At 39.7% G+C, this 27812-nt stretch overlaps 3 protein-coding genes across 3 annotated transcripts; 2 read left to right on the top strand and 1 right to left on the bottom strand.

Annotated features, from left to right (window-relative positions):
- The first annotated feature begins 573 nt into the window (after positions 1-573).
- LOC117812619 (protein FAM122A) lies at positions 574-13723 on the top strand. The gene is made up of 9 exons (XM_034683508.1): positions 574-1434; positions 2645-2729; positions 2815-2871; positions 4455-4501; positions 4682-4739; positions 5790-5854; positions 5950-6005; positions 6180-6264; positions 6354-13723. The coding sequence occupies exons 1-9, from the start codon at positions 1334-1336 to the stop codon at positions 6475-6477; spliced, it is 678 nt and encodes a 225-aa protein (XP_034539399.1). The 5' UTR covers positions 574-1333; the 3' UTR covers positions 6478-13723.
- Positions 13724-15211: 1488 nt separating this feature from the next.
- LOC117812608 (chromatin complexes subunit BAP18-like) lies at positions 15212-20359 on the bottom strand. Its single transcript, XM_034683496.1, has 5 exons — positions 19978-20359; positions 18989-19083; positions 18665-18766; positions 17295-17629; positions 15212-16030 (listed from the first exon to the last, which is right to left on the bottom strand). The coding sequence occupies exons 1-5, from the start codon at positions 19996-19998 to the stop codon at positions 15966-15968; spliced, it is 618 nt and encodes a 205-aa protein (XP_034539387.1). The 5' UTR covers positions 19999-20359; the 3' UTR covers positions 15212-15965.
- Positions 20360-20371: 12 nt separating this feature from the next.
- Positions 20372-27011, top strand: rnasekb (ribonuclease, RNase K b). The gene is made up of 3 exons (XM_034683497.1): positions 20372-20596; positions 22947-23029; positions 26236-27011. Exons 1-3 carry the CDS (start codon positions 20519-20521, stop codon positions 26378-26380), a joined length of 306 nt encoding a protein of 101 aa, XP_034539388.1. The 5' UTR covers positions 20372-20518; the 3' UTR covers positions 26381-27011.
- The last annotated feature ends 801 nt before the right edge of the window (positions 27012-27812 follow it).

The following is a 27812-nucleotide window of genomic DNA, read 5'->3' as shown; positions in this document are numbered from 1 at the left end:
TTTTGTGTTTGACTTTTGATTGGCATTTCTGACATTAATAGATTAAACTATTGTTTTAAAGGACAAATTTATTATAAAAATGATTAAAATAATAAGTGCATTGCATATTATTTTCCCCAGGGTTATTTCTTTTGATTCCACTCAGCTTTCACTTTTCAACTAGCAAACTCTTTCAAAGTTTTTTCTTATTTCATAAACACATGTACTAAGCACTTTATTGGAAGATATCACTTCAAAATAATGTTAATAGGTTTCTACAAGGACAGACCTACAAATATAGAATTATTTAAGTTCACTATCAAATATTACAACCAATTAACTGCAACTCTTAAGCATTTTTTAAAAATATAGTTGTATTTTGCACAAAACATAACTATTTGTGTGTATATCATACTAATTAAGTGTGTACAGGATAAACTTGTGTACATAAGATTACCTGTTCCTACAAGATAATTATATTGAGCGCAAAAGTTAATTTTCACACAAAATATGCAAAGTTGTTCTTTTTGGGATTTTTTATAAATATATTTTGTCCTTTCTCAACCAATAAAACTACTGACTGTTGACTGTAGAAAGTTAATGTTCCTGCTTAGCTTGCTCTCGTTTTGCTGCGCTGTCCTCTGTTGCAGTTCTCTCAGTGACCAGACCGGGGCGCTGTTTTCACAGGTGGTGAACTACCTCTATTTGGTCAAGGACTATGTTGTAAAAATCTTTCAAACTGTTTATTTTCCGTGATTCTGTGAATCCTCCAGGGCTTTCATCGGTATGAGATGGAACGTGTGAGCGGGCTGTGTGGGGACAGTGTGGCCGGCCCGGGTGTGAGTGTTTCGGACAGCTGCTGAGCGGTTTTCTGCTCTCTGACTGGAGCTTTCACTGCAAACCAAGTTAGCTCAACAGCTAATCCTAAAAGTCACGTCACCTGTGCGGACTCCAATTTAAAGTTTTACCGTTCATCCAAGACAACCGGGTGAGTTTCCACCGTATGTCCTCACAGAACTTTGAGTGAAGTGTTTTTTCGCGGGGTTCGGGGGTTTTCTCGTTTAAACGCAGCCGTTAAATGTTCGTTGGAGACGGCAGCAAGTGAAGCGTATCTGCGGGTTATAACCGCCGTTACGACCCGCAGTCTAACACGGATACGGGTGTTTTAGTGAGGGACATGCGGTAGAGGAAACACAACGTCAGTGTTCAGTCCGCTGAGTTGGCGGCTCTGGGTTTGCTGCTCGAGAGGCCTGCGGGTCGGGCTTCCATCGGTCTTGAGTAGACCCCGACGCCGCCGACAGAGGGTCGGAGGCCGGCAGTCAGCGCTGCCACCGCCGGGCCTGCGCACCAAGGTATGGAACGAATGGAAGTCGACCAGTGCGCAGGCGCAACTGGCGGGGCAGGGGGCGGGGCTCTCCGAAGATCGAACAGCGCCCCAATGATTACCAGCGTCAGGTCAGTGGAAGTACACCGCAATGTGCAACACATAATAAATAAAAGAAAATGAAATAATAATGAAAGCAACACATAGAAATATATATTTTGAATTGTCATTGAGTAGACATCCTAATTCAGAGTACATAAGAATAAATAAATAGTAGACTTAGAATATTACAATTCAAATGGCTAATGCGTATATACGTAACACCTGTAAAATTAAACAAGTACAATAAGAACATTGAACAAAATGTATTGAATCTAAAGGAACATTAGTACACTGTATGTGGGAATGCAGGAAATTGAAAATATTTTGGGAAGAGGTTAAAAATATCATTGAGAAGATTATTTCCAAACAGATCATACTAGACCCCAAATTGTTTCTGTTAGCAATATAACCAGAAAAACATTGTTACACTAAAAATGAATGCATATGTATTGACCATAGTCTGCTGTCTGCAAAGAAATGTATTACAGAAAACTGGAAAGTACCCAGTACCACCCATTGGTTAAATCAGATGTTGTCAACCCTCCCATTAGAAAAGATAACATACATCCAGAGAGCCAAAGGACATGTTTTTGAAAAAAAATGGAAAATTGTGTTAAAAAACAATCCAACACTGCAGTCCCAAAATCCATGTAGAAATGCTGATTATTTCATTTTTTCTTAATATATGCCAACTGACCTTGATTTTATTTATTTCAAATTGAATAGCCATGTTTGTTTTAGAGAAGCTCTGTTCATTCAATTTTTTATTATTATTATTATTACCTTTTTTCATTTTTGTTTAGTTGTTATTGTCTTGTTTGTCCATTTGTTAAACCTTCAGATACAGCCATACAGCTGTGAAAGTGAAAAAAGATTAATGATAAAGCTGTATTTCTGTGGTTATAAACTTCAATAAAAACACTATGGCAAAAAAAAGAGTACATAAGTGCCAAAAAGTGCCACTGTAGGTGTTAACAGGAAAACAACAATACCACACATAAAAAATGTAAACTTACTTTCTATTTGACCATTTTTTAAGCATATTTAGCAATCACTGGTATTGTTAATAAGTTCAACAAGTAAGAACTCTTAATATGTAATGTTTTAGTATAAATACAACTGAAACGTACAAAAAAAAAGGCACATTTTACATATCAATTCACATTTCTAATAGCTTTTTGTCCTCTGTGTTTCTTTTCTTTATTTCTATTAACATGCTTTTTAAAATCTCTGTCTCAGCGATGGGATGACAGTCTTCAGTCCCGTGACGTCTGCTCGGTACAGACGCAGCAGCGTGTCCATCAACCCCAGCTGCCCCTCACAGGTCAGTGGGTCACACTTCTTACACATCTACCGTCTGGCTCCAATCCTGCCAAAACTTTGACAATCATTCTTTATCTTATCCCCAGCTTGTACCTCTCTCTCCTTTCTCTCTGACGGGAGACAGACTGGACCAGAAGAGACAGGTAAGGACTGAGATCACTCTCATCAGAATGGGTAGATAGTGAACTGGGATGTGTAGAAATAAAGAAGGAAACTGCAGAAAATTCAAGATGGAGGATTTAGAGTGAATTCAGATTAGGCCTAATCCTGATTGAAGAGTTTGGTGTGATCTAGATGAGGTTCTTATATGGATTCATATTAGAGTTTAGACTTTATCCAGTGCAGCACAGAAGAGTTATTCCAGATAAAAGAGGTAAATCCAGATTAGACTGACCTAAATATAGCTTTTTAAAGGGGACATGTCATGAAAAAACAACCTTTTCAGTATTTGCACATATACGTGGATGTTGGGAGTATTAACTCACTCACAAAATGTGATATAAGCCCACCCAGTCCTTGATTAGTGACTCACTTGAGTCTGATCACACACAATCAGATGCTCTGTTCGGAATCTGCTTGCTTGTGAAGTCATGTATGATTGAGTTCATTTGTCTTTATTACAAAGAGTGTTATTTGACCTAAGACGGGCAGTCTTAGCTGGGGTCAAGGGTCAGCCTGGAGGTTACTAACAGCTACTTGTGTTTAGGGATTGGCATTTCAAGCCGAAAATACTATTGGATAATCATTGGCATCTATTCAACGATTATTCGAATAATCCAACCCCCCCCCCCACACACACACACACACACAGACACACACACACACACACACACACACACACAGACACACACCTGTCCCATTAACAGTCTGTTTGTGTGAGTCACGCTAACCAGCATTAGGACAAGGTGCTGCTAGTAGCAGCTAGTAGCTGGCACTGAGACGCGGTGTGGCTTGTATGTTTACATTTTACTCAGTCTCTGTAATTACGTGTGTAGTAGTGTGGCGTTCAGAAACTGAGAAAATCGCTGCGACTGGTGCTAATGTTTTCTTCTTCTTTTACTATTTAATGCAGTTAGCATTCTTCTTCGGTTTGGAAATGCGATAGCAAACAGCTTTAAGACGCTCCATAGCCACCGTCTGGTGGGAATACTGTATTACAACTAGGGGTGACCCCAAATAGTCGAATATCCGACGATTCGTTCTAATGAGCCTTAGTCGACTGCCAATCTCATTGTCGAATATTTGCATATGAAACGTGGATCATTCCATTCAAACCATGGGGGTGCTCAATGTCTAATTTAACGGATGGTGGCCTTATTTGAGTTTTCTCTCCATCACCACGTTGTTTTTGCGTGCAATATAGATTTAAAAAATCTAAGTTTTATACTTATAATATTCTGTTGACCCTCTTACTTTAAGCTATGAGTCTCTTAATTGTATATGGTTATGCGTAATATTATCATGCGGTCACCATCATGCAGACTTTGGGTCAATAAGGAAAAACAACAAACATTCGACTATTCCTCGACTATGGGCAAAATCTGATGAATCAGATTCGACTAAGCAAATCCTTAGTCGGGCGCACCCCTAATTACAACCAGGCACTGGTAAAAAAATGTACTTTTAAAATGAGAAAATATTCAAAGTAACTCTTTGATTTTTACAAAGTGAACAAATATTTGAATATTCAAAAGTCATTGCCCATCCCTACTTGTGTTTGGTGCAGGAGGAGAACATGGAGATGACACTCAGAGGGAGTCTACAAAGAATAAGGTACAGAACACAAACACGAGTCAGATCTTTATCTAGTTAAAAAAGTTTTGCTAAACTCTCTCTCTCTCTCTCTCTCTCTCTCTCTCTCTCTCTCTCTCTCTCTCTCTCTCTCTCCCTCCCTCTCCCTCCCTCTCCCTCCCTCTCCCTCTCCCTCTCCCTCCCTCTCCCTCTCCCTCCCAGTGCTTCCAGTCTGATCCCAGTTCCTCCAGTCAGTCAGTGGCACGACCACGCCTCAGTGGTGAGTATTTCTAGATGTAGTAATAATTTACTTTCCAGCTCTTATTTTGAAAGATGTAATCATAGTTCCTGTCATAGTTTTTTGGAACGCTAAGGCTCTTAGGAATACTTTCTGAATCCAGATTCAACCATTCAAACTGAATCTGGATCAGATACTGTAGTGTAAACATCCAGATACGTTTTTTATATTCCAGTCAAGATCAGCTAATTCAGGATTCATCTTTTTTTTTTCAATTGAAATCAGACTGTTTGGACTAAATCCAGATAAGAAGCCTTAAACTCATTTCAATTAGGCATGTTGGACTTATTCTATAAGAACAGGTTTAGACTGAATCTGGATTAAACTGTTCAGACTAGTTTTAGAACTAATGGTTTTATTTTAACCTTGATCAAAGGTAATTTATTAAATCCAGATCAGAATCCTTGAACTAATCCAGATCAGGTATGTTGGACTTATTCCATAATGATAGCTTTTATTTGAATCTAGATTAAATCCGAATCATGGGTTTTAGACTGATCTAGATTGACACATAAAACTAATCTGATCTGAAAATCAGTTTGATAATCACCCAGACCACAAGATGTAGTCTTGTTTTAGAACAGAGGGTACAGACTGGTTCCAGATCAAACTCACGGGTTTAATGCCAGATGAGAGGTTTCAGGGTGATCTAGTTTAAATCTGTTGGAAACGGTTTGGACCGAATTCAGATCATAGGGTTTTAAAGTGTCCTGATAGTTTGAAATGAACCTAGGTCAGAGGGTTTAAAGTAAACCCAGACCAGAGGGTCCAGACAGATCTAGAGCAGACTCGTATATCCATTTAAGATTATATTATTGACTAAATCCAGATCACACAGTAATGATTGATCAGATTCATAAGATTAAATCCAGATTAGAATAAAAGCAGAGTTATGGTTTTAGACTGATCTAGATCCATGTTGTAGGCATCTAAACTACGGGTTTAGGTGAGCCGCCATCAGATGGTTTGAAGTGAATTCAGATCAGGGGATTCAGACTGACTGTTTTTTTGTTTGTACCATTTCTTCTTCAGTGGTTTCCATCACAGGACAGCGGTGTCACACCAAACTCCTCCCCGAGTCCGACAAGGAGGTTCAGGTATCAAACAGAAACCTTTGCCAGGGTTATTCTGCGCTAAGTGGACTCCTCTTCTTGAATCCTTTTTACTAACAAACCTGTTTAATGTCTTACAGACCAGCAGTCAGTGCGACTGTGAGGTGGCCTGCGTTAACTCCACTCAAGAGGAAAGGTAATGTGTGTGTGTGTGTGTGTGTTTGCGTGCGTGCATGCGTGCATGCGTGCATGCGTGCGTGGCCTCCTTCTCGATGAGTAGAGGGCTCAGTGGACTTGAGTAAAACAACCAATAAAGACGTATTAAAAGTTTAATATTTGTAGTGAAAGAACTGTTGTAAACATTTTTCAGGAGGAGTTGAGTCTGATGGACCACCGAAGAAGCTTTTTGTTGCAGGGGTAACAGATCCCGCCCACCGCAGCAGCTACACAGTCAGGTGAGGATCCCCTTGAACATGCATCAGTGATTTTAGTGTTAATTTATACATTAAAAACTCTGACTAAAGCTTTTTTACCTTCCCCTCAGTGTTTCGCAGTCGTCTGCAGGTTCTCCCCCTGCAGGGGGCATCAGTCCTCAGTCCAGCCCCCTGTCTCTCTCCCCTCCTCCCACCTTCACACCATTCACCTCCCACCAACACCCCGGACACTAAAAACCACCTCTCTTTCATCACCTGGAGTCCTTATCCTGTCACTGTGGATGCTGACAGTCCACCAGCACATCAGCTCCAGAGCCCCAGAGGATCACTGACCTCCATCGCACCTTGTTTCTGTTCCAGTTACCTGCCAGCATCATTGTTAAGTCCTGTCTCTTCCTGTGATAACATTGAACTGGCGGAAGAAACATAAATTGAAGCTCTGAAGGCTGATAAGTGGTGTAGCCTGGTGTTCTGCTCTCTGAAGTTGGTTTATTGTCCTGGTTTTGTATCCCTGGATTTACTTTTCTTTTAGCCAAGAGGCTTCAGACAGAAAATCTGCCCAAAGTTCCCATTGGGCTCATTATTCAGTTCTTCAACGCTCCGTGAGATCACGCCAGACTCGCAATTCTGCTCTGCCAAATTTGTGGCCTTGCCCCAAAAAGTGGGCGTGGTCTTTGTGGTTTTGGGTCTTCCTAGGCTTCATGGATTAATCAAATCTCATGCTCAAAGGAAAGGTTTACAGAAGATTCAGCATCAGCATTATCGCAAGGCCACTGTAAAAGTTGGGAAATGGGAGGACACGCTGGTTGTGTCTTCAGAAGGAGATTGTTGTGAACTTCTGGAGAATTTCGGGAATTATGACATGAAAAGTAACAGGAACAGCTCCCCATATTAAAATGTGGATCCAAGACTCTTCTGTGCTAATTTTTATGCAAGTTGTGCAGATGAAGTGTAGAGGGATAAAAGAGGAAAGCACATAAACCAGCATGTTTGTGCACATGCTGCTCATAAAATACCCATTCGAGGCTAAAAACTGTCTTGTTCCTTGACTGAATGTTTCAGAGTATATGGATGGGTCAGGTGGTTCTGTGGACATCACCGGAGAACAATTGGACGAACAATTGGACAAACAACTCACTTTAATCCCCCTGGATGGAATTAAATCTCCGAGCTGCCTGTTGGAGGAGGCTGCTGGACTCTAGCTGTTCATGAAGTTCAAGATCATCTCTGATCAACTCTTCCAAGAAGTTCTAATAAGGTCTTGTAATCAAGACGTCGCCACAGGAAGTGACAAAACATTTGAAGCGCTTCGCCCAGAATCTTCTCTCTCAAGGAGTCAAGGCACTTCAGGAACCTTTGGTTCCACCTCCAGTGATCCAGATGATACTTGGGCCTAAACCAAATAGAGACACTTCTGGAAATACTGCCAGAGTTGTTGGAAGTCGAGTATAAAACGTATCAGTCTTTCTATATTGAAGGATTTGTGTCTGATGGATCTGCGAAGAAACATCTGGACTCTACCAGCACTTATTCAAATCAGTGAACCAGGGTTTATGTACTTGTTGTGCATCATATCTCCACCGTCACATTTCAAGGAATACTCAGAAAGTCTTCTTGAGATGATGAATTTTCATCTCTCATCAACAAAACAAATCTTCAAATATACAAAACCCAAAATGTTCAACGAAACAGCAAAAACGATCCTTGTCCAAACTCGAAACCTCATACAGGTGTAAAACTCTCTAAGGCTAGAGCTGCTAGTCTCTGAATATTTCTGTCCTGTAAGGACAGCCCAACATCCCAGAAATTTTGCCGCAGAACAACGTTTCAGTCTCTGAAGCCTACGATTATTATTTGTTAATAATGACAAAGTTGAATCTGTCCCGACTGAGCCCACCTGACTGAAGACTTACAGGTGTCAGTTTTTCATCAAAGTCTGTCAAACTTTGGTTCTTTTGTAAGATGTGGGGTTTCCTCCCTAGTTTTACATACTGGCTCCTGGTCAGTAGGAGTGCTGAAGTGTCTTTGTTAATAGTGTATCTATATGTGAATAGCGACAGTCGGAGCAGCTGATACATGCTCAGTTTTCTTCAGCCTGCAGGGTTTGATTGTATTCCGCAGGAAGTGACCATGCTCTCCCCTCTTTGACTTTGATTTGTTCCTTTTTGTTTGTTTCCTCTCTGAGCGACTTCAATCTTTTCTACTTGAAATCAGCCTCATTGTCCTTGGGAAGCCTTTTGGTTTTCCTTCTGAGTAGTTCATGAAGGTTATCAGATGAGTCAGGCCTCAGGTCGAAGATGGAAAAAAGCCCCAGGAAACAAGATATTCTCCAGATTTATTATCTCATGTATGATAGAAGCAGCTGTATTCAATGATAATTTTAGGACTGGCAATATCCAAAATATCCATACTGATATTGTTCTAAAAATAATATTGCTTTCTCTCGTCCTGTTAAAATTTTAGCTGTTTCATTCTATTCATTCTATTCTATTTCTCTATCCATGGAGCCATCAAGAGGACATGACCAAGTATGTGGTGCTAGGGAATACCTAGAAACCATCTAGCATTCAACAAACCTATACTTGACCTACTGAAAACTAAGGACCACAAACGTTTTGCTCATGAGCAAACACCTGTTGCTTACTGGAAACTATCTAGTTCTCACAAGAAAGTATCTGGCACTCCCAAAAAACAATCTGGCATTCACTAGAAACAATGGAGCACTTTCCAGAGCTGTCTGGTTCCTTTCAAAGGTGCCCAGTATCCTCAACTATCTGGCGCTCTATTGCACACAGGCAGAGCTATCTAGCACCAACAGCAAGTGTTCTTCACTTCAAGTATTTTTGCTCTGTAGAGACTATCAGGCACTCACTCAAAACTATCTGGCGCCCACATTTATTTGGCATTAAAGCTTTCTGGCTAATTAGACACTATTCTGTGCATACAAGAGCTACTCAGCACTTGCAAAAACTGACATTCCATGAAACTGCAAGAAGCTTTCTGACACTTAACTTGTATTTAGCTCTCAACTGTAACCATCAACCACTCAGTAAAGCTTTTATCCACTCGCAACATATTACACACAATGGCGGAACTGAGTCTGTCCTCCTTTAAGACTATCCAGCACTCAAATCTTCCGCGCACATTAGAAAATATCTCGCACCAACAAGAATCATTCTTCACTCGAATGATACTATCTAAAACTCCTTAAACTATTTTGTCCTCTTAGGTACGTACCAGAAACTATCTGGCACTTGTATGACAATCTGGCGCTGACCCAATATTGCTCCCGCTAGATATTATTTAGTGCTCATACATAGTACCCTGCGCTTGTTAGAAACCATGTTCAAAGGAAGTATTTATGACTCTTATCTAACCTCTCTGCAGCCCACCAGGAACTATCTATTTTTTCACCGGCAAGATACTATCTGACGTTCCCTGAGCCTATGTTGTGCTCCATGGAAACACTCTGGTGCTCTTTGAAAACTATCTAACTCTAACTGTGGCGCTGACCAGATCAGACCTTCTCACTCTCACAAAACACTGTCTTAAGCTTATCGCAAAGTATCTGGCGCACACAAGAACTGCCAATACTCGGAAAATATCCAGCTCTTACCAACAAATCTAGAACCAACAGTAATTATCTGTCCCACACTTGAAACCATTTAGAGATTTCTTGAAACTATCTAGAACCAACTAGGACCACCACTAGGCTTATTTCAAAAAGTACCTTGCGCATGTCTTCTTAGGCTCCATGTAAGCCTTAGTCCTCCCAATGTTAGTCACCAGTCCACACACACACATTTGTCTGAAATCATTCAACAAATTAGCACAAAACTGGGACTGAAGTTCCAGATGTGTGTAACCCATCAGAGGGGTCAAAGTTCGGGATGATAATAACGTGGCCGAGGTTTACCACAGAGAGCGCCGTTCTGCTTCCAACCTTTGCACTTGCACAGTATTGTACAGTTTTCTATTTACGCTCATCATCGTGCCTAAACATGTCGTCATATTTCAGAGGAGCGATGGTCATCACATCAGATCTGAGGACATCTACCTTTTCTTTTATCACACCTGACACCTGTGAGATATGTCTGTACATAAAGTCTCTATAAGCTGTTTTTATAGAAGTGTCTTCACCCCTTGATTTAAAGAGGTCCTCTCTGAATTGGTGAGTGTGTGTGATGCACAAACACAGCTCACTTCACAAAACAAAGTTTCCAAACCCATGAAGTGACAGATACGACGTCTTTTAATTTCTGCTGTCACCACTTTGCACACTTCTAGTTAGATAACTTTAATCTTTTTCTTCTGTTACATGAGCATAAAAACATATCATTCAGAAATGCTGTTCAATTTTGCTGCTTTTTCTGTTTTTCTTGCTTTATTTCTTGACTTGTTACCGGATCTGTGAATCTATCCCGTTTTGATTATTCACATAAAATAATCCAAATATACCCTGGTTAGTTTTTTAGTACTGGGGTTTGAATCGTCAAATAGTTTTGCAAAGCTGCAGGAGAAAGAAAATATTCACTGCAAGCAAATTAAGGCCAGATAACATTTTGATATTTCCATTTAACCCATAAATGGAGTCATGCACCTGAACCAAAAGTAACAACCTGCTCTTATTTGTTTTTCCAAATGCGAAGCAAGAGTTGTAAAATCCAACTTTGATTTCATTTAGCTTGAAAGATATTTTAGTAAGCTACAAAAGACATGGAGATGTCCAAGTCCTTATTGAGACAAGCTTTAAACTTTTAGAACAAAATTCACTTTTTTTATTTTGACCAATTTTCAGAGAAACAGGATAGACTCGCCTCAGAGGTAACACCACGCTGCCAAATTCCCACACCTGTACCAACTGTAGCTTTAAGTTTTCTGTTCCTTGTTTTGAACTTTGCACAAAGCGTCAACATGAAGAGAGACATGTTTTAATGTAGCTGGATCTAAGTGTGATGTGGACTTGCTAAAGTTTGCACAATGTTTTGCTTCAAAGAATGTTTTCAAGCCAAAAAAATATTTTATCAAAATGCAAAAGTTTGTCCGAGGAAGGTTTTCATTAACGTGAAACTGTCACATTATTCTTACCTTTACTGGTCTCTCCTCCTTTAGCTTCTATTGTTCTTTAAATGTTTCAATCGTCGCCTTATCGCTGCAGATTTCCACAAGAACACAAATGTATGAGATCATTCATTTCTTACCTTGACGTACGTTTCCAGTGTGATCACAGTTTACCTTAAGCTGTGTGCGGCTTTGGTTTGGTTGTTTTTGTATCAATATCATGATGCTGATGTAGGTTTGTTTTCCATTGTGGCTGTAATGTGGTAAATGCTAACAGTTAGCATATAATGTTAAAAAAAGATCTGCTCTTTACTGAGCTGTGGATCGGATCTAATTCTGAGCTGACAAAACCACTGAAACATACAGTAGACTGAATTGCCTTCAGAAAAAAATGTATTCTACATTTTAGAATTGACAACATTAATATACAATTTAAAACACCGGTTCTCATTTTTGTAAAGAAATTAGCGAAAGAAATTCCACATTTTGGATTTTTTTTTAATCTCCCAAAATGTAAAAATTTTGCAGATTTTCCATCTTTGATGATCATAAGTTTCATATTTTTATTACGTTAGGATACTTTCACTCTTCAGTTTAGGCTTTGTCAAAGAGTGATGGACTTTTGAATAGTTTCAATGTGTTGAGTTTCAGGTCTAAATAAAAAAAATATTTCACCATATTTCACCCACTCACCTCTTATGAAAGAAAAGACAGAAAGACCTCTGATCACACTGGAATTCTACAGTCTTTATTTTCTTTTTGTTGATTTCTCTCTCTCTCTCTCTCTCTCTCTCTCTCTCTCTCTCTCTCTCTCTCTCCCTCTCTCTCTCCCTCTCTCTCTCTCTCTCTCAAATGTATTATTTTATCATTTTTTGGAGATTTTCACTTTTTTTATTCTCACCGTCTTACTCTTCATAAAGACGAGAGTTTTATGTTCACCTGTCAAACATTCATAAGTTAGCTTTAAACAAGCATTTGCTTCCCTAACGTGTACAAAGAAGATTTTTTATTTGTGTTTTTGTTTTTTGTCAATGTGACCGTAGAAGGATTTTCTCTGTTAGTGGTTTTCTGTTTGTCGTAATGAGACAGAAGTGTGAACATGTAGCGAGGAACCAGTCAGAGTTTTCAGTATTAATGCACAAAATCACTCTGGAGAAACTCATTTCATTTCTCAGCACTGATTCCGAACCTAGCTCGGCCGCAAGTCCCCTAAAAACTCATCGTTCCGGCATGATCTTTAGAAAGACGTCCACTTTTAACAAGTTACTCAATAAGCTGGAGATTCTGTTCTTGACGTGGCTTAAATGATATTTCTTGGTGATTTTATATCAAATTAGCCCCATTTTTTGTTAAAAATCTGCTCCTAAGACACTAAAATATTTATGTAACTCATTGTTTCTGGCATGAAGAGTTGTTTCATTAACGTCAGTGCTAAAGTTTTATTTCCCCCAAAATATAATTGTAGTTCCAAAAAAACAACAAAACGTGTAGTTAGATTAGAGATTTGTTTGGAAACGTGTTTTGAATCTTTACATTTTTGTTTTAAACAGCTCTCTAACTCTTATTTCTATTGTAAAAGTAGAAACAAGGAATAACTGTGAAATGTCTAGGGGTAAAAGGGAAAAAAAAATCTACAAAAAAGATGTCCTTTTGGGCTTCCCGTAAACAAAAAACAGGTTACGTATTTTTTAGTGAAAAAATCAACTTAAAGAAAGAAGGAAAAAATGGCTCACCGTGTCCAGTCCTAGTGCTAAGCAAAGCTAGCTAAAGAAAGTAGGAAAAATCGCTTGCTGAGTCCAATCTTTGTGCTAAGCTAAGCTAGCTAAAGAAAGTAGAAAAAAATGCTTTCTGTCCTGTCTTTGTGCTAAGCTAGCTAGAGAGGGTAGAATTTTTGTTTTCCAAAACTGTTCATTTTTAAATTTATGATTTCAGCTTTTGGATTTTTTAAATAACTGTTACCAGGTTTAAGTTACATTTGAGAAGTTTACTTCCAAACTTGTCACCAATTATTATATATTTTATAGGTAGTTTCATTTCAAACTTGAAAAAGTGCTGAAAAATGCCGAGAGTTAATCCAGAGTGACTTCAGATTTCTAAAAAGGGCTGCTAGAGTTCATCTGAGCTGATAAAGGGAAGAAAAGCACATCTACACGAACATTCACACAAGTATTTTCAGACTGTAAATAGTTTCTCTCTTTTCCTTTTTTTTGGACAAATTCTCGACATTTAACATTTGAGATGATGTATTTTTATGAAAGTGTAAAATAAAAGTCTATATTCGAGTGTTCATTCCCTCCTGATGGCTGTACAAAGAAGCATAATGACGTTTTAGTTTTCAGTGAAACGATTCATTACACACTATAAATATATCATATTGTATATGAAAACTCAATAAAAGAAAGCTGTATCATATCAGAAACTAAATGTCTCCTCTTTTGAGTAATTGATCATCTTGAGTAGTGTTTTTATTTTGGATTTCTTTTTCATGAAGTTTGTCTGAAATGTAAAATTTTTACTTAAAAAATTAACATTATTTTAATTATGTTGAAATGCTAGTTCAGCATTTTATGTTTTTCTGAAGTTTTCACTGCTCTCAAATTTTGTCCAATTTTCCGAAACCTGTCAGCTCCTTCAGCTCTTTAACTATACACCTTTTCACATTTCTGCTCCTTATACCTTTTCAATCATTCAATTCTAAAAAAAAATGGTTTGGGGTTTAGTTACTCTTTAACATTGTTCTGTATGGCAGAATGTCCATGTCAGCAGAGCATGTGATTTCACCAGACAAAGGCTGAGGCCTGCTGATGGGATCCTTGAAATCTTCTGAACAAACTGTCACAAAATCCACAAATTTCACTTCACAGACACAAATAAGGCATCAAATTGTTACCTGTCTTCTCCTGCTTCTGTCAAAAGGGTTACCAAAGCCAACATTGTACTTTTTAGCCAGCAGGTCACAAACTGTCAAACAAGTCTCACTGCTTGGCCATCCACCGTAATGCTAAATATTTCTGGAGGACAGCAAACATTGCAATGTTGCATAACTCGCTGGCCTGACTACATTTCTCACTGTACAGACATGAAAAACACATCACTGTGTTCATCAGAGTCTTGGGATGCTCACAGACGATCCTTTTTTTGATAGCTATTACGACTATCGCCCAGCGTCCACAGTTTCAGATAGTTGTTCACCTGAAATCCCCTTGAAATCAACTGTCAGAGCCAGGATTCTAACAGCAGTGACTGTGTTTTCTCTGAGTTATGATCACTATGGCTACTCCTGATTTCAATTAGTTGTCAAGTCTGCAAATTTTCTTTTTCACCGTTTCTTTTTGCTCTGATTTTCAGTAGGTTTACAACATTTTCACTTTCCCTTCACATTTCCACATTTTCAGCCTTCAGCTCCAGCATTTCAACACATTTGCTGTAAGGAAATGCAAATTTTCTAGTATTTGATTAACAATAATAAAAAAAAAGTCTGATATTTGCAGCTACACTCTTCCAGGTGTTTGAATAAAAAGATTTGTTCTATGTGGCATGTCGATCATGTTTTTGTTTTTTTCAAATTTCAGGCAGATGATTATCACGTAAACCAAAAATGTTAAGTCCTTTTTCTACAGTGTCCATCCTCTTCCTCTTTTTACTTTCATCACAGGCATGAAGACCATTTACATTAGCTCATAAATTTTGCTTTAAAAATACTGAAATAATGTTAAATATCTTTAATACCAACAGATTAATCAGATTGTTATTATTTATATCGTCTAGGTGACTTAAAAGACAAACTTGTTTAAGGTTGGTGTTTGTAGTTTCTGCCACAGGGGGGCAGCAGAGGACTAAATAGACATCACAGGCACATGGCACAATGACAAACACAAGAAAAGAAAAGAAAAGAAAAGGAGACAAATCAAACTGTCCTGTTTTACTTCACATCATTAGAACGTGTTTTTACATCTCACACTGATCTATCAAATGTTCAGATCAAAACTCTTCAAGACCTCAGACAATCAGGAACACTGATGCATGATAATCTACAGATTATGGCCAACATAATACGAATCTACTGACTTCTTCTAATCTCAGTCTGGGTTCTCTTCATTCCAGTCACAAAGCTCCTAAAGGTGATCTTTCTCCTCGTGGTTTAAACAAACGTCCGGAGAAGATGTTTCAGGAGAGAACAGAGTCTTTCGAAAGAAGAAGAAATACATGTAGGAGTTTTTAAAGATCACGTCTGGTGGACACGTTGATGGTATTTGTTAGAGAACACCGCAGATTGAAGTGGAGGAGTTCGAGGAGAACGTATTTACAGCTGATCTGCAGCTCCACGTCGTTTTCTTCATGATACGAAACATTTAGTCACGATCTGATTTTAAAACATGATTCTGCTTCACAAAGAAAAACCAACAGAGACCTGACCTGAAGCTCACCTGTCTTTAAAACAAACTAAAATTAAATGTTTGAATGTGCCATCTTTACTTCTCTTTAAATGTAAAGTTCTACATTTATATTAAAACACAAAGAACCTTGTCTCTCTGTAAACAGCGACAGGTGAACGTCAGGAAACAGGAGTGAAACGTAAAGGTGTGAAATAAAAACTAAATAAAAGCTGTCGTGTCTCAGAGAAGTCGTGCTTCCTCGTGAGTGGGCTGGGAGGTCAGTGGTCAGCGGGACAGCAGGGGGAGGTCACTGGAGTTCATGATGAGGCTGGAGTCCAGGTTCAGACTCTCTGAGGACACAGGGAGAGAGATTTTAGAGGAAATTTGTACTACATTAAAAACAGACATGACTCTGTAGTGGAAGTCACTGCATTAAAAACAGACATGACTCTGTAGTGGAAGACACTGCATTAAAAACAGACATGGCTCTGTAGGGGAAGTCACTGCATTAAAAACAGACATGACTCTGTAGTGGAAGACACTGCATTAAAAACAGACATGGCTCTGTAGGGGAAGTCACTGCATTAAAAACAGACATGACTCTGTAGTGGAAGACACTGCATTAAAAACAGACATGGCTCTGTAGTGGAAGACACTGCATTAAAAACAGACATGACTCTGTAGTGGAAGACACTGCATTAAAAACAGACATGACTCTGTAGTGGAAGACACTGCATTAAAAACAGACATGGCTCTGTAGGGGAAGTCACTGCATTAAAAACAGACATGACTCTGTAGTGGAAGTCACTGCATTAAAAACAGACATGACTCTGTAGTGGAAGTCACTGCATTAAAAACAGACATGACTCTGTAGTGGAAATCACTGCATTAAAAACAGACATGTCTCTGTAGTGGAAGACACTGCATTAAAAACAGACATGACTCTGTAGTGGAAATCACTGCATTAAGAGCAGACACGACTGTAGTGGATGTCACTGCATAGGCTCAAAATCACTTCTTAAACCATTGTCTGTGAACACAGTTCATCCCTTCATCCACAAATGCAGGTTAAAACTGAACCATGCAAAGAGGAAACCATATGTAAACATAATCCAGAAACACCGGAGACTTCTCTGGACCTGAGCCTGTTTAAGATGGACTGAGGTGAAGTGGAAAACTGTCCTGTGGTCTGATGAATCAAAATCTGACATTCTTTTTGGAAATCATGTACGCTGTGTCCTCCGCTCTAAAGAGCTCTAAAGAGCGGAGGACACCTGGCTTGTTATCAGCTCTCAGTTCAAAGCCAGCATCCCTGATGGTATGGGGATCATAAGAGTCCATGGCATGGGGAGCTTAGACATCTGAGAAGGTTTTTAATTAAATTTTACACAGCGTCTAAAAGCATTACAGAAAGGTTTTCTTAGATATAATCTAGTGAACCTAAAAGCTGTGTACCATTTCTTTTTTAAAACACATTGACTAAATAAAACTGACTGGACTAAAAACTCTATATACGCATGTTTAAATATGGAGAAGAGATAGAAGTGACAAATGTAACACTCAGGCAGCATTCTTAAAGTAAACTTAACAGCCTCTGGTGATGAACTCACTGACCTTGGTCAAAGTTGAGTTTCTTGCTGGTTGATCCATCTCCGAGTCCCTCGATGTCAACCAGGTCACTGTTCACGTCCGAGTCATTGAGTGCGCTCAGTGTCACGTCTGCCGTCTTCTGTTTCTTGATGGGCGGGGCCAGAGAAGGACTGTTCTGCATTCCTGTCGCTACGACAACTTGTGAGGTGGGTACGGCAATCATGGCGGGGGCAGCTGGAGGTGGAGCTGGCGTCATGGTGACAGATGCTTTCTTTACAGTCTTCTTCGGGGACTCTGAAGAAATCGGGACTCTGCTGTCCTCATACAACTTCCTCTTCACCGTGGTCTTTATCTGAGCGCTGCAGGGGGAACAGGAACCAATTTAATCATGGAGCTGGTTAGCTTAGCTTAGCATAAAGACAGAAAACAGAGGGAAACAACTAGCCTGGCTATGACACTTGCTAGCTCTTCTAATGAACACTGATTCAAACACCCTACTACTACAACTTGACCTTTTACGAGAGTTTGTGTCTTCTTCTCTAGGAAAAGAAAATAAGCAGCCAAAAGCTTGCTGACACCTGATTAGTTGATACTACTCAGACTACAGAGATATACCAGAAAACTTCTCAATCAGACTAAAATCCAGACCCTGAGATACAGATTCAAAATGTTTATGCAGAATCTGTGAGCAGGTTAGTTGTAGCTGAAAGTAAAAAGCTTTGTCAAGTGTGTCCTCAAGAGGGGAAAAAAAACTTTTACAATGTTTGATTGCTGAATGGAGGTCTATGAAAGGTGATTAAAACCACTGGTGTTTTTTTTCCGGTCTGACCTTCTACACGGAATGTTCAATTTTTTCTCAGAATTCTGAGATCAAAGACAGAATTCTAGATACACCTACTGTAACTCCATACAGACTGTTTTTCCTGCAATTACAGGTTAGTTATAGCTTAAAGTAAAAAGCTTTGTCCGGTCTGTCCTCAAGAGGAGAAGAAAACTACTATGGAGGTGAGATCCATCATTTCTGATGCATTCCAGGAAGTCAGGAAATTTAAACGCTGATTGTCTTTAGTAACACAGAATCATGCAGATTTGTGTCTCAGTGTAAATGTTTCATCTAGAACAAATTGCTAGCTGCTCTTCATGCAGATATCTGTTTATAGAGAGAAAGAATCTTCCTCAGATTACCAACCATAGGAGCCGGGATGTCATTACGCTGGACTGTGTTACTCCTGCTTTTGCTCTCCATTACAGACTGTCTCTATGTCAAGTAACTTAATTAAACAGAGCTACGCTAAGCTATCGGGCTGTAGAGTTGTTTTCATTTCCGTTAGAAACACTTTGAATATGCAGGAAAAACATGGTGCTGAATACGAGTATAGGACTGTCAGACATACACAGTTCTCTCTTTGATCACCGTGCTGATGTTGTTCAGGTCGTCTCCAAACCGACGCACTGCCAAGCGCAGCATCTCGATCTCTGTCTCTGTCCACTTGGCTCTGTTAACACACACACACAAACACACAGTTTAAGCTCAGTGTAACTCAAAAACTTGATGCTTTCTTCAGTCTTGGTAGGAACATTTACTTATCGTGTGTTCATCTGTGGCAGCCTTACCCTGTCTGCTATGGTTTTCAAAACAGTAAAGACAGAGTCTGATATCAAAAAAGTTGTGGCATGTATATTTGTGATATTTGTGTACATTTCTGTGTGCATCTCACCCTGCAGGGCTGGAGTCGGACACCGGGTGCAGCTGCATGGTCAGCTCTCCCAACTTGGTGAAAGCAGCTCCGGCTGCAGAGAAAATCTCTCCTACCTGTAGAACAGATGTGTAGGTTTGGTCAAAAGAGAGAGTGAAAGAGGATCAAACAATACAACAATACAAGTAATTATTGCATTATGGATCTTAGGTCAGTGATGTTGTCGGTGTGGAGCTTGACTCTCAAAGCTCCACAACATCATGGACAACATCCACCACCCTCTCTGCAAAGTGCTGTTGAATCACAGGAGCACATTCAGTGCGAGACTCATCCCACCTAAATGCACCACAGATGCGCACAGGGAGTCATTCCTGCCTGTGGCCATCAGACTGTACAACCCCTCCCTCTGCTGACTGAACTATATTCTGTACTCTGTGTAACAAATACACTGTGCAATATCCCTGCCACTTCAACATCCTGTATTATACCTTCATTCCCAGTGCTTTTGTACATAGCAAACTGTAACTATTCTGCGTTTCTGTATATACTTATTATTAATCCAAATTATATTATTTCATTCGTATTTATATCTTATTTCATTCCTTCTTTCTATTCATATTTTTACTTTTTCATACTGTGTATAAGAGCATTCTGTAACAACTGAATTTCCCCCGGGATAAATAAAGTATTTCTGATTCTGATATCCATCAAGCAGCACTGCATACATGCATAAATATCAGCTTTCACAGGGTTCACACCACTGATGGTTCACTTTAAAACCTGGATATTTATATGAAAATAACGTGTTTGACACACTGACTACAAACCGAATCTTAATTTAGACCACCTTAATGAAGAACAAGGAAAGTTAAAGCAGTTTTGATTATCTCTGTGCTCATGACATGACAAAGATCTTAAATTATCTGATTTCTGAATGGAGTTTTGTTCTGCTCTCTTCACACTGACAGACTCGGTTAAATACACACTGCTCATGTGTTCAGGTAACTCACCTTTGCAGAGGCTGATGTCATCTTGAAGAAGCAGCTGGAGGTTTAATTCTTGTAACTTCTTCTTTAATCAAAACAACAACACGAGAACACAAAAAGCTGCTAGCTACAGTTAGCTCCTGTAACGTTAGCTAGCTCGGTGTGGTTAGCGGGCTTCCATAGAGAGCTCGAGCTGAGTCCTCAAATACGAAGGTTTGGCGTAATTATCTTAAACTTTGAGGAGAAGCGATATAAATTATAAATAAACATTCAAAATATGATATTAAAATTGGACAACAAAGGTAGACGGGATAAAGGAAATGTTGCGCTACTTTAAGACTTCAACGCCATTGGTCAGCTTGAGAGAGAAGGCGGGGCCTGTGACATCGCAGACTGTGATTGGTCCCGGGGCTGTGAGTCACGAGAGTTGCCGACTATCCACGAGTAGAGCCGAGTGATGAGGATCAGCTGACTCCGGGGCTCAGTCGTCCTTCGATGGATCATTTCTCAGTTTGTTGAATCTAAAATAAAGTTATCCGATAAATCGATCAAAGCGTCCACAGGTATGCCGTCGCTTTTGTTCTGTGGGCCGAAGATGGCCGCGTGCGGGATCGTGATCAGCATCTGGGGAGTCATTATGCTGGTAAGACATATGGAGCTGCGGCAGGGGTACGGGCTATTTCCTGGAATTGTCAGAAAACATATCTGTTTTGTTTAGAGGAAACATCGGTTTTCTTAATTGCTTATTTTTTCATATCTGTATTTATTTTGGCTGAAGACATGATACCCTGAAAATTAGAAAAGCGTGTCGAAAAATAGTATTATATTCCAGTAAATAGACGGAGACGAGGCAGGCCAAGCCAAACCTCTATTAGATAATGTACGAGCTTTAAAAAGCAACACAGCCGGTTTGATCATTGAGCTCGTCCCTAAACCTGTGCATGTGTCTCACACCTGGTGAATAAGTGAAATGAACGATGAAGGAGGACGAAGACAGAACATAGTGTAGTGCATTGCTAGATGTATATAAGCTGACATATGTTCTTGTAGTTACTGTCATTATTATTCTCTAATAAGGGTTATTGGTTGGTTTAAGAAGCCAGTATTTAAGTTTGTACAAGCAGTGATTCAATTCAGGAACTTTGAAGGAATCATGTGATTTTTATTTTTGTCCTCAAGTGATGTTCAGGAACAGGAAATGTCAGAATTTCCACCAACAGTCACACCAGTGTTAGAAAGATTGGCCCTTTAACTTTAGACCACTGTGAAAGTAAATCACCTGTAATAACCTATATTATTTATCATTTATTATGTTAAATGTAGAAGCCAAGTTTGCGTCTTGAATGTTCTGCTTTTGGCTGATATTCTGACTAAAAACCAAATAAATTAAGAAAGTGCAAAAAAACAGAAGTTCTCTGAGTGTCCTCTAGAGTGTGTCTCCTGCAGTGAGTCAGTCCCCATAGAGCCCCATGTTAAAAGGATACAGCAGAAATAAACATGTTTACAGCCTGGCACAAAAACAGTTTGGGTCTCTATAGCTCATTTCTCTATTCATGACAACTGTACGGCTGAATTTATATACAACTCACATGTTTACATTAGATTACTACCAGGCCTCAAGTTAGGGTGTTCTGAGGAGGCTAATATCCTAGTTGTTCAAACAGGAATTTAGCACAATTTATCAAACCACGAAACACACAGTGGTTTGAAAGTATGCAAGTGCAAGTATGATGGTTAGTTAGTTTGCACAGTGTGACTAACACTACTATGTTACTAAGACTATGCCCACGTCTTATTCAGTCCAAGCTTTAGGTCCTACTTTGGGAAACATCAAAGTAGTTCTGATAATTTCTTCTCAGAGTTGATGCCTTTAAGGTCCACAAAGATTGGAGATATTTTGAATGTTGTTGATTTTATGGAGAGTAGATCAGTACTTGTACCCACAAGTTTTTGCTCTGGGTATCCCTCCTCTGTTAAAGGAGCTTCATCCCTAGTTTCAAGTCTTCTTCAACACAGCAAGATATTCATTTAGTAAATTATGGTTCCATTTAGAGTCAAAGAGACCAGGAAGGGGGAGGGAGTCAGACAGGGGACACCTGGGACTGGCAGGTGACGGTAATTCCGAGCAGTCAATCAGAAACAAGATGGCCAAAATGTGAAACAGGGGTCCACAGATGGGGTGTGATGTTACAGAGGCCACGCCCCCGTCCCCTATACAGTCTGAGAGAAACGGTGAATTTAAAATGTTCCCTTTAAAGACTCAAGGAGTGTGTCTGCTTGTAACTTTAATTTTTATGAGTACATGATGACCTCACAGATACCCCAGCGTATCTCCAACCTGATTGGTCAAATGATAATGCTCTCAGTTGTTTCTCATTACTGACAGAGGACTGTATAAATTGAATTACAAGAGCAGCTTCAGACATGCATGAGGTAAAACGGAGCTGTAAATAGTAATTAACCAATGATAGAAAATTGGATCAATCATTCATTTAAAAATGTATCTTCCTGCTCATTACAAGGCCCTATATTGATTCACACAACTTTGTTTTCAAATGTACATCTTTTGGGGTTGATTCTAAAATTACATGGATAATTCAGACACGTTATAATCCCTGTTAGAAGATTGATCGGTCATCTGTTGTATTATTTCACAAGTTCATATCCACATTATTTGATTTTCTAAATTATTGTGATCCATTTTTTTTCTCAATCAATCAAATATTTCAGTGATTGATTCCTCAAAAGACTTGCTGACGTGTCACTAATTTCAGCTTTATTTCTTTTCCGTGACATCAAACTGAAAATCTTTGTGTTTGTTGGTTATACAAATGCTGAAGATCTTCCTCGCTCAGAGGAAATAAGGCAGCACAACTCTGATTCTCATCAGTTATTGATCCTCAGAAACATTTCAGGCATTTAGTATCCCATCCAGCTCTCCGTGCCCTCGTCTGTGTCCCGGAGCCTCATGTTTAGCCTCTCTGTTCTTGCAGGCGATGCTGGGGATCTTCTTCAGTGCAAAGTCGGCCGTGCTGATCGAGGATGTCCCATTCACAGAGGAGGACATTCGTGGAGAGTGAGTCGTCTTAAAGTCAAAAAACAGAAGTGTTTTTTTTTGTAATTAAGAGTCTGTTTGAATCGTTTTGTTCATTTTGTATTCAGTTTATGAACTTCAGTTCCTGGCCATAATACAATGATTTAACATTTTTATAACCCCATTAAAACAGAGATGATTTTCTGAAGACGCTGTGATCAGTCTGTGGCCTGGGTTGTTCAGAAAGTTTAATCTGAAACAAAGATTTAGATATATGTGTTCTCACCAGGACCAGGTAACCCAGATTACCGTTACAAAATCCAGATTACCAGAGCTATAAATGGGACTACAAACGTTGTCCACAGGGGGCGCCAAAACCCACACAGACTGAAAGATCCTGCGAGCTGCTTTAAATTCAGTATTTCAGTTTGATATTGATCGTTTTTAGACAGGAATACAATCTTAATTTACTATTTGATTCTGTTCAATTGATTCAGATACAAAGTGCAAAATATTTAAAAAACGTTGATGGTACTAAGATGTATTGTTTTATGGTGGCACTTAAAGCTAGGGTTGGTAGTCTCGGAAAACTAGCACAAATTTGAATGTAGCATGTCTTCAAGACTCCGTCTAACCCCCCAGACATCATGGTGACACGATATCAGGAGAAAAGCTATAACACATATAATACTGTAACAGCTCTACTGTTTGTTAAATGTGTTCAGTGTAGATGTTCTTAATTCCTACTGTGTTGACGGTTAGTGAATGTATCAGGAGAGGTGTAGAGTGTGCGAGCGGGAGAGAGGAGAGACGAGAAGTTTTTCATTAATTCAAACATTGATTGTTGCTTTGTTGGTTGACGTGATCACGGCCGATTGTGGCCGGTTATTAAAGCTCAACGCGTTCATGAATCGGCTCGTCATCCCTACAGCATCCGGACGGACGCTACAGTACATATATATTTCTGTAGGACTTACTGAATGTCATTAATTCTTCTGCTTGTCAGAGCCCCCGTGGTGAGCGCTTTTTAGACTCTGATCCGGACTACAGTCCTGAGCAAAGCACCTCATCGGGTCAGAGGTGACAGGCCCGAGTTCGAGCGAGAGGGGCAGTCAGTAGAGTCAGGGGAAGCAGAGGCAGGGGACGGGGACTCAGGGTGCACACTGGGGAAATGTACGTGCAGGAGGCAGGCAGAACGGCAGGACGGGATTTGATTGGTTTAATATTTTGCCGTTTCCCAGGTTTACTCCGGCTGTAGATAGCAGCTTTTTTTCACTATTTTTTAAGAACACATTATGTATTGATTGCCATCAGGACATAAAGATCATTTTAACCAGTATGACAAAAAGTGTATCTAAATCTGACTACCAACAAGAACTTAAAAGTAATCTGCAGGAACTTCTGCAAAACTTGTAAAAGTTCCAGAATACTTGTTCTCTTGTGTCCTTTCAGGGTCCCACACTCATGGGAGGTTTGTTGAATTTAGCTAATTTAAAGACATGAAAACTCTACTTGCCAGTCAGCATAGTTTTCACAGAGGTGAGAGACATTTATAATAATGATAATCTTTATTTATAAAGCACTTTTCAAAACAGGGTTACAAAGTGCTTTACTATTAAGAATGAAACTAAAAGACAGATACAAGGATATTAAACAATGCTGGACAATGAAAAAAAACAAAAGATAAAGGATTACAAAGCAGAAATCAGAGATATTATAGAAGCTTAGTCCTGTACTAAAGCTGCCGGTGTGTTTCGATTACTCCCGGGAATGACTTGGCTGACGCGTTGTACTGTCATATGTTTGTCCATACAATACCGTTTACTGTAGTTGTTGAAATAACAGGTCTTAGGCGTAACTTTGGTTTGCAGCACCATACAATCCATTTATTTATTTATCACTGTACGAACAGTTAGACAGCGTCCACAAGTTTCTCCTTCATTGCACGAACAAACATTTTAGACGCGGTTCTCCATGCCGCCTGCCGACGCAGCGTCACAGCATCCAACGTAACAGCGTGACATGGCAACGACGTGACAAGGCAACAACGTGATAACGCAACAACGCAACAACGCTCAAAACCCAACTGCCCTTCCGGGTCAAGACACACATCTGATACCCAGGCGGTGACGTACTTTTATACCTGTGCCCTTAATGAGCAAAACGATGACACCTTGTGGCACAATAAACAATGTGTTTCAAAGCTTGACCCAAGACATGAATCTGGCTCTTACAGATATAACGCATGAAAATATAAAATAAAATTATGATTTATTATTTAGTGAGAATTTCACAGATTCAGCCTCCGGGGTCAATAACTCGTCAGCCAAACGGTCAAAACCAACTCCTGTCTTCGACTTTACTAAGGTGGACCAGGAGTTACAACTATAGACTGTATGATTAATGGGTATAGTATGCGTGACATCACCCACCTGTTACTGAAGCACTGTTTTGAAGCCAATCATTGGCAGGAGCCATATTGGAAACACTGAACTCAACCTAGTGTGAGGTAAAGAGGCGGGCTTTGAGCCTCCTCGCCAACAGCTACAGTGTTCCCACCTGTCCATCAAGTCAGCTGTACCTTGCATAATGGCAAACCTGTGTAATGAAATAATTGGTTCCCTGTAAAGTGTGTGCCGATCGAGAAATTAGCTACCCAGACTACACACATTTTTTGTACCAGGCTGTAAACATGTTTATTTCTGCTGTGAAGATCGGCTTTTTTGACTTGGTGTGTATGTGGATTCTGGTACTAACGGTGCCAGCCTTAAACTGACAGTCCAGAAACTGCAGTTTTTAACACTTCCGCACAGGCTTTAATTCTTGCGGCCGGAGATTGCCGCTTGGTTACTTACAACCACATTTTCATCAATATGAGCATCAAGCGCCCTGCGTCCTACATCCTGCATCCTGCCTCTTTCATTTGCACAGCCGGCTGAGTGTTCAGGATAATCCAGGTTTTAGGAATTAAGTTATCCCATTCCTACTTAAAAGTTTTCAACAACACAAACTGGAGGTCTGATCAGGATAAAAAAACTAAAACTGGATTACCTGATGTAATCTGATTTCAGAATCCTTTTTGATTTCTAGATTTGACTGAGTCTAACGGCTTTAATCTGATCAGATTAACCGGGCTGTGATGAGAGAGAGTCTGAGTTAAAAAACTAAATGTTCAGTAAAATGAACTGATTCCAAAGTTGAACTCAGCCTTGAGGATCAGGTGACTTATCTTTTCTTCTCCTCTACAGTAAAAATCCTCCTCAGAACATCTACAGCCTCTACAACCAGGTCGGCATCAACTGCTTCATCGCCGCTGCCATCTACGTGGCGGTGGGTGCCGTGTCGCTCTGCCAGGTGCGGCTCAACAAACGGCAAGAGTACATGGTCACATAGACGTCTTCAGCCGTGACCCCTGACGGCTTCAGCAACTGGAGGTCACCTGTCCTGTTACAGTGTCACACTTTTTCCTTGCAGAGGACCAATCAGCAGCTGGAGATTTTAAACAATGTGGTCGGGGGGAGGGGGAGGAGGGGTGAGCGGCACCTAGATTATTTATTTTGAAGTGTAAACATTCAATGTGTTTGTTGTTTGTTGTTGTTGTTGTTGTTGTTGTTGTTGTTGGATGAAATGTGACATTCCTTTGAGCAGGTTATCCATGAAAAGAACAGAGTGTTAATCTCTGCCTGCTTGTTACAGTGACTTGACTTCTGAAGTATATTTGAATAAACAGAAATAAGAAATAAATCCATCCAGTGAAAGTAAACGGCATGTTTTATTGAAGTGACCCCTTCAGTCTGTTTTATCATTTAACATGTCTTCATCTCTTCTCAGTCACATCTTTATGTTCTGCTGAAACAAACATTACAGGAAGTCAACCTTCAGAACAAAACTCCAGATAATAAAGTAAAACCTGTTCAGACTGTTTGTTTTGATGCTTCTGTGCATTTCACTGAAAGCTGTTAAATGTGACGGAAATGTTACCGTGGATAACCTTTGCAATAAAGTGTGTGTGTGAAAACTAAAACTTTGTCTATTTTTAAAATTGTTCTTTATGCATGAAGCTTGGTCCAAAATCTTTGAATTATGTTTAAAGGAATATCAGCTGAATAATGAGATTGAGTTAGAAAACAGAAACCAACTCCCCGAGTCAAACTGATAAACTGACAATACTAAAATGTTTTTGTTTAGTTCACTGATGAGAATCCAAAACACATGTAAGGCAAGCTGTGGTGGGTGACAGAGCCGCTCATCTAAAGTAGTTACGAAATAGTGGGGGTATATAAGTATGAAAATGTAAATAAGTAAAGTAACAACAGTAATGCGATTTGATTCTTTCCACTTCTAAGACTTATGCTCAATGAGCAGCATTTTAAGATTCTATCTATTTTTTTTTCCGGCCTCCTTGTCGTACCTAAGGTCTCTAAAAGTAGTATGGGAGGTTGAGCCTTCAGCTATCAGGCCCCTCTCCTTTGGAATCATATACCACTCAGGGTCCAGGAGGCAGACACCCTTTCTACTTTTAAGAGTAGACTTCAAACTTTCCTTTTTGAAGAAGCTTATAGTTAGATCTGGCTCAGGTTTGGATCAGCTCTTAGTTATGATGCTATAAGGTTAGACTGTTGGGGGAACTGACACACTGGGATCCTGTCTTTCCCTCTCTCTCCTCCGTCAGCCTGTCTCTTACTTTAACTCTTCCTGTCCCATTAAAGTTACTAACCATAGACCTTTCTGGAGTCCCTGAGCTCCCTTGTCTCGTAGGTTCCTCTGGATCCCTGCCGTAGACGGCCTGCTGCTGTGGACATGCCATACTCCAGCTGCTACAATC

This window comes from Notolabrus celidotus, chromosome 5, assembly GCF_009762535.1.
Source record: "Notolabrus celidotus isolate fNotCel1 chromosome 5, fNotCel1.pri, whole genome shotgun sequence".
Classification (NCBI taxonomy): domain Eukaryota; kingdom Metazoa; phylum Chordata; class Actinopteri; order Labriformes; family Labridae; genus Notolabrus; species Notolabrus celidotus.
The sequence above is the reverse complement of the archived record's forward strand: the minus strand, read 5'-3'. Positions and strand labels throughout refer to the sequence as shown.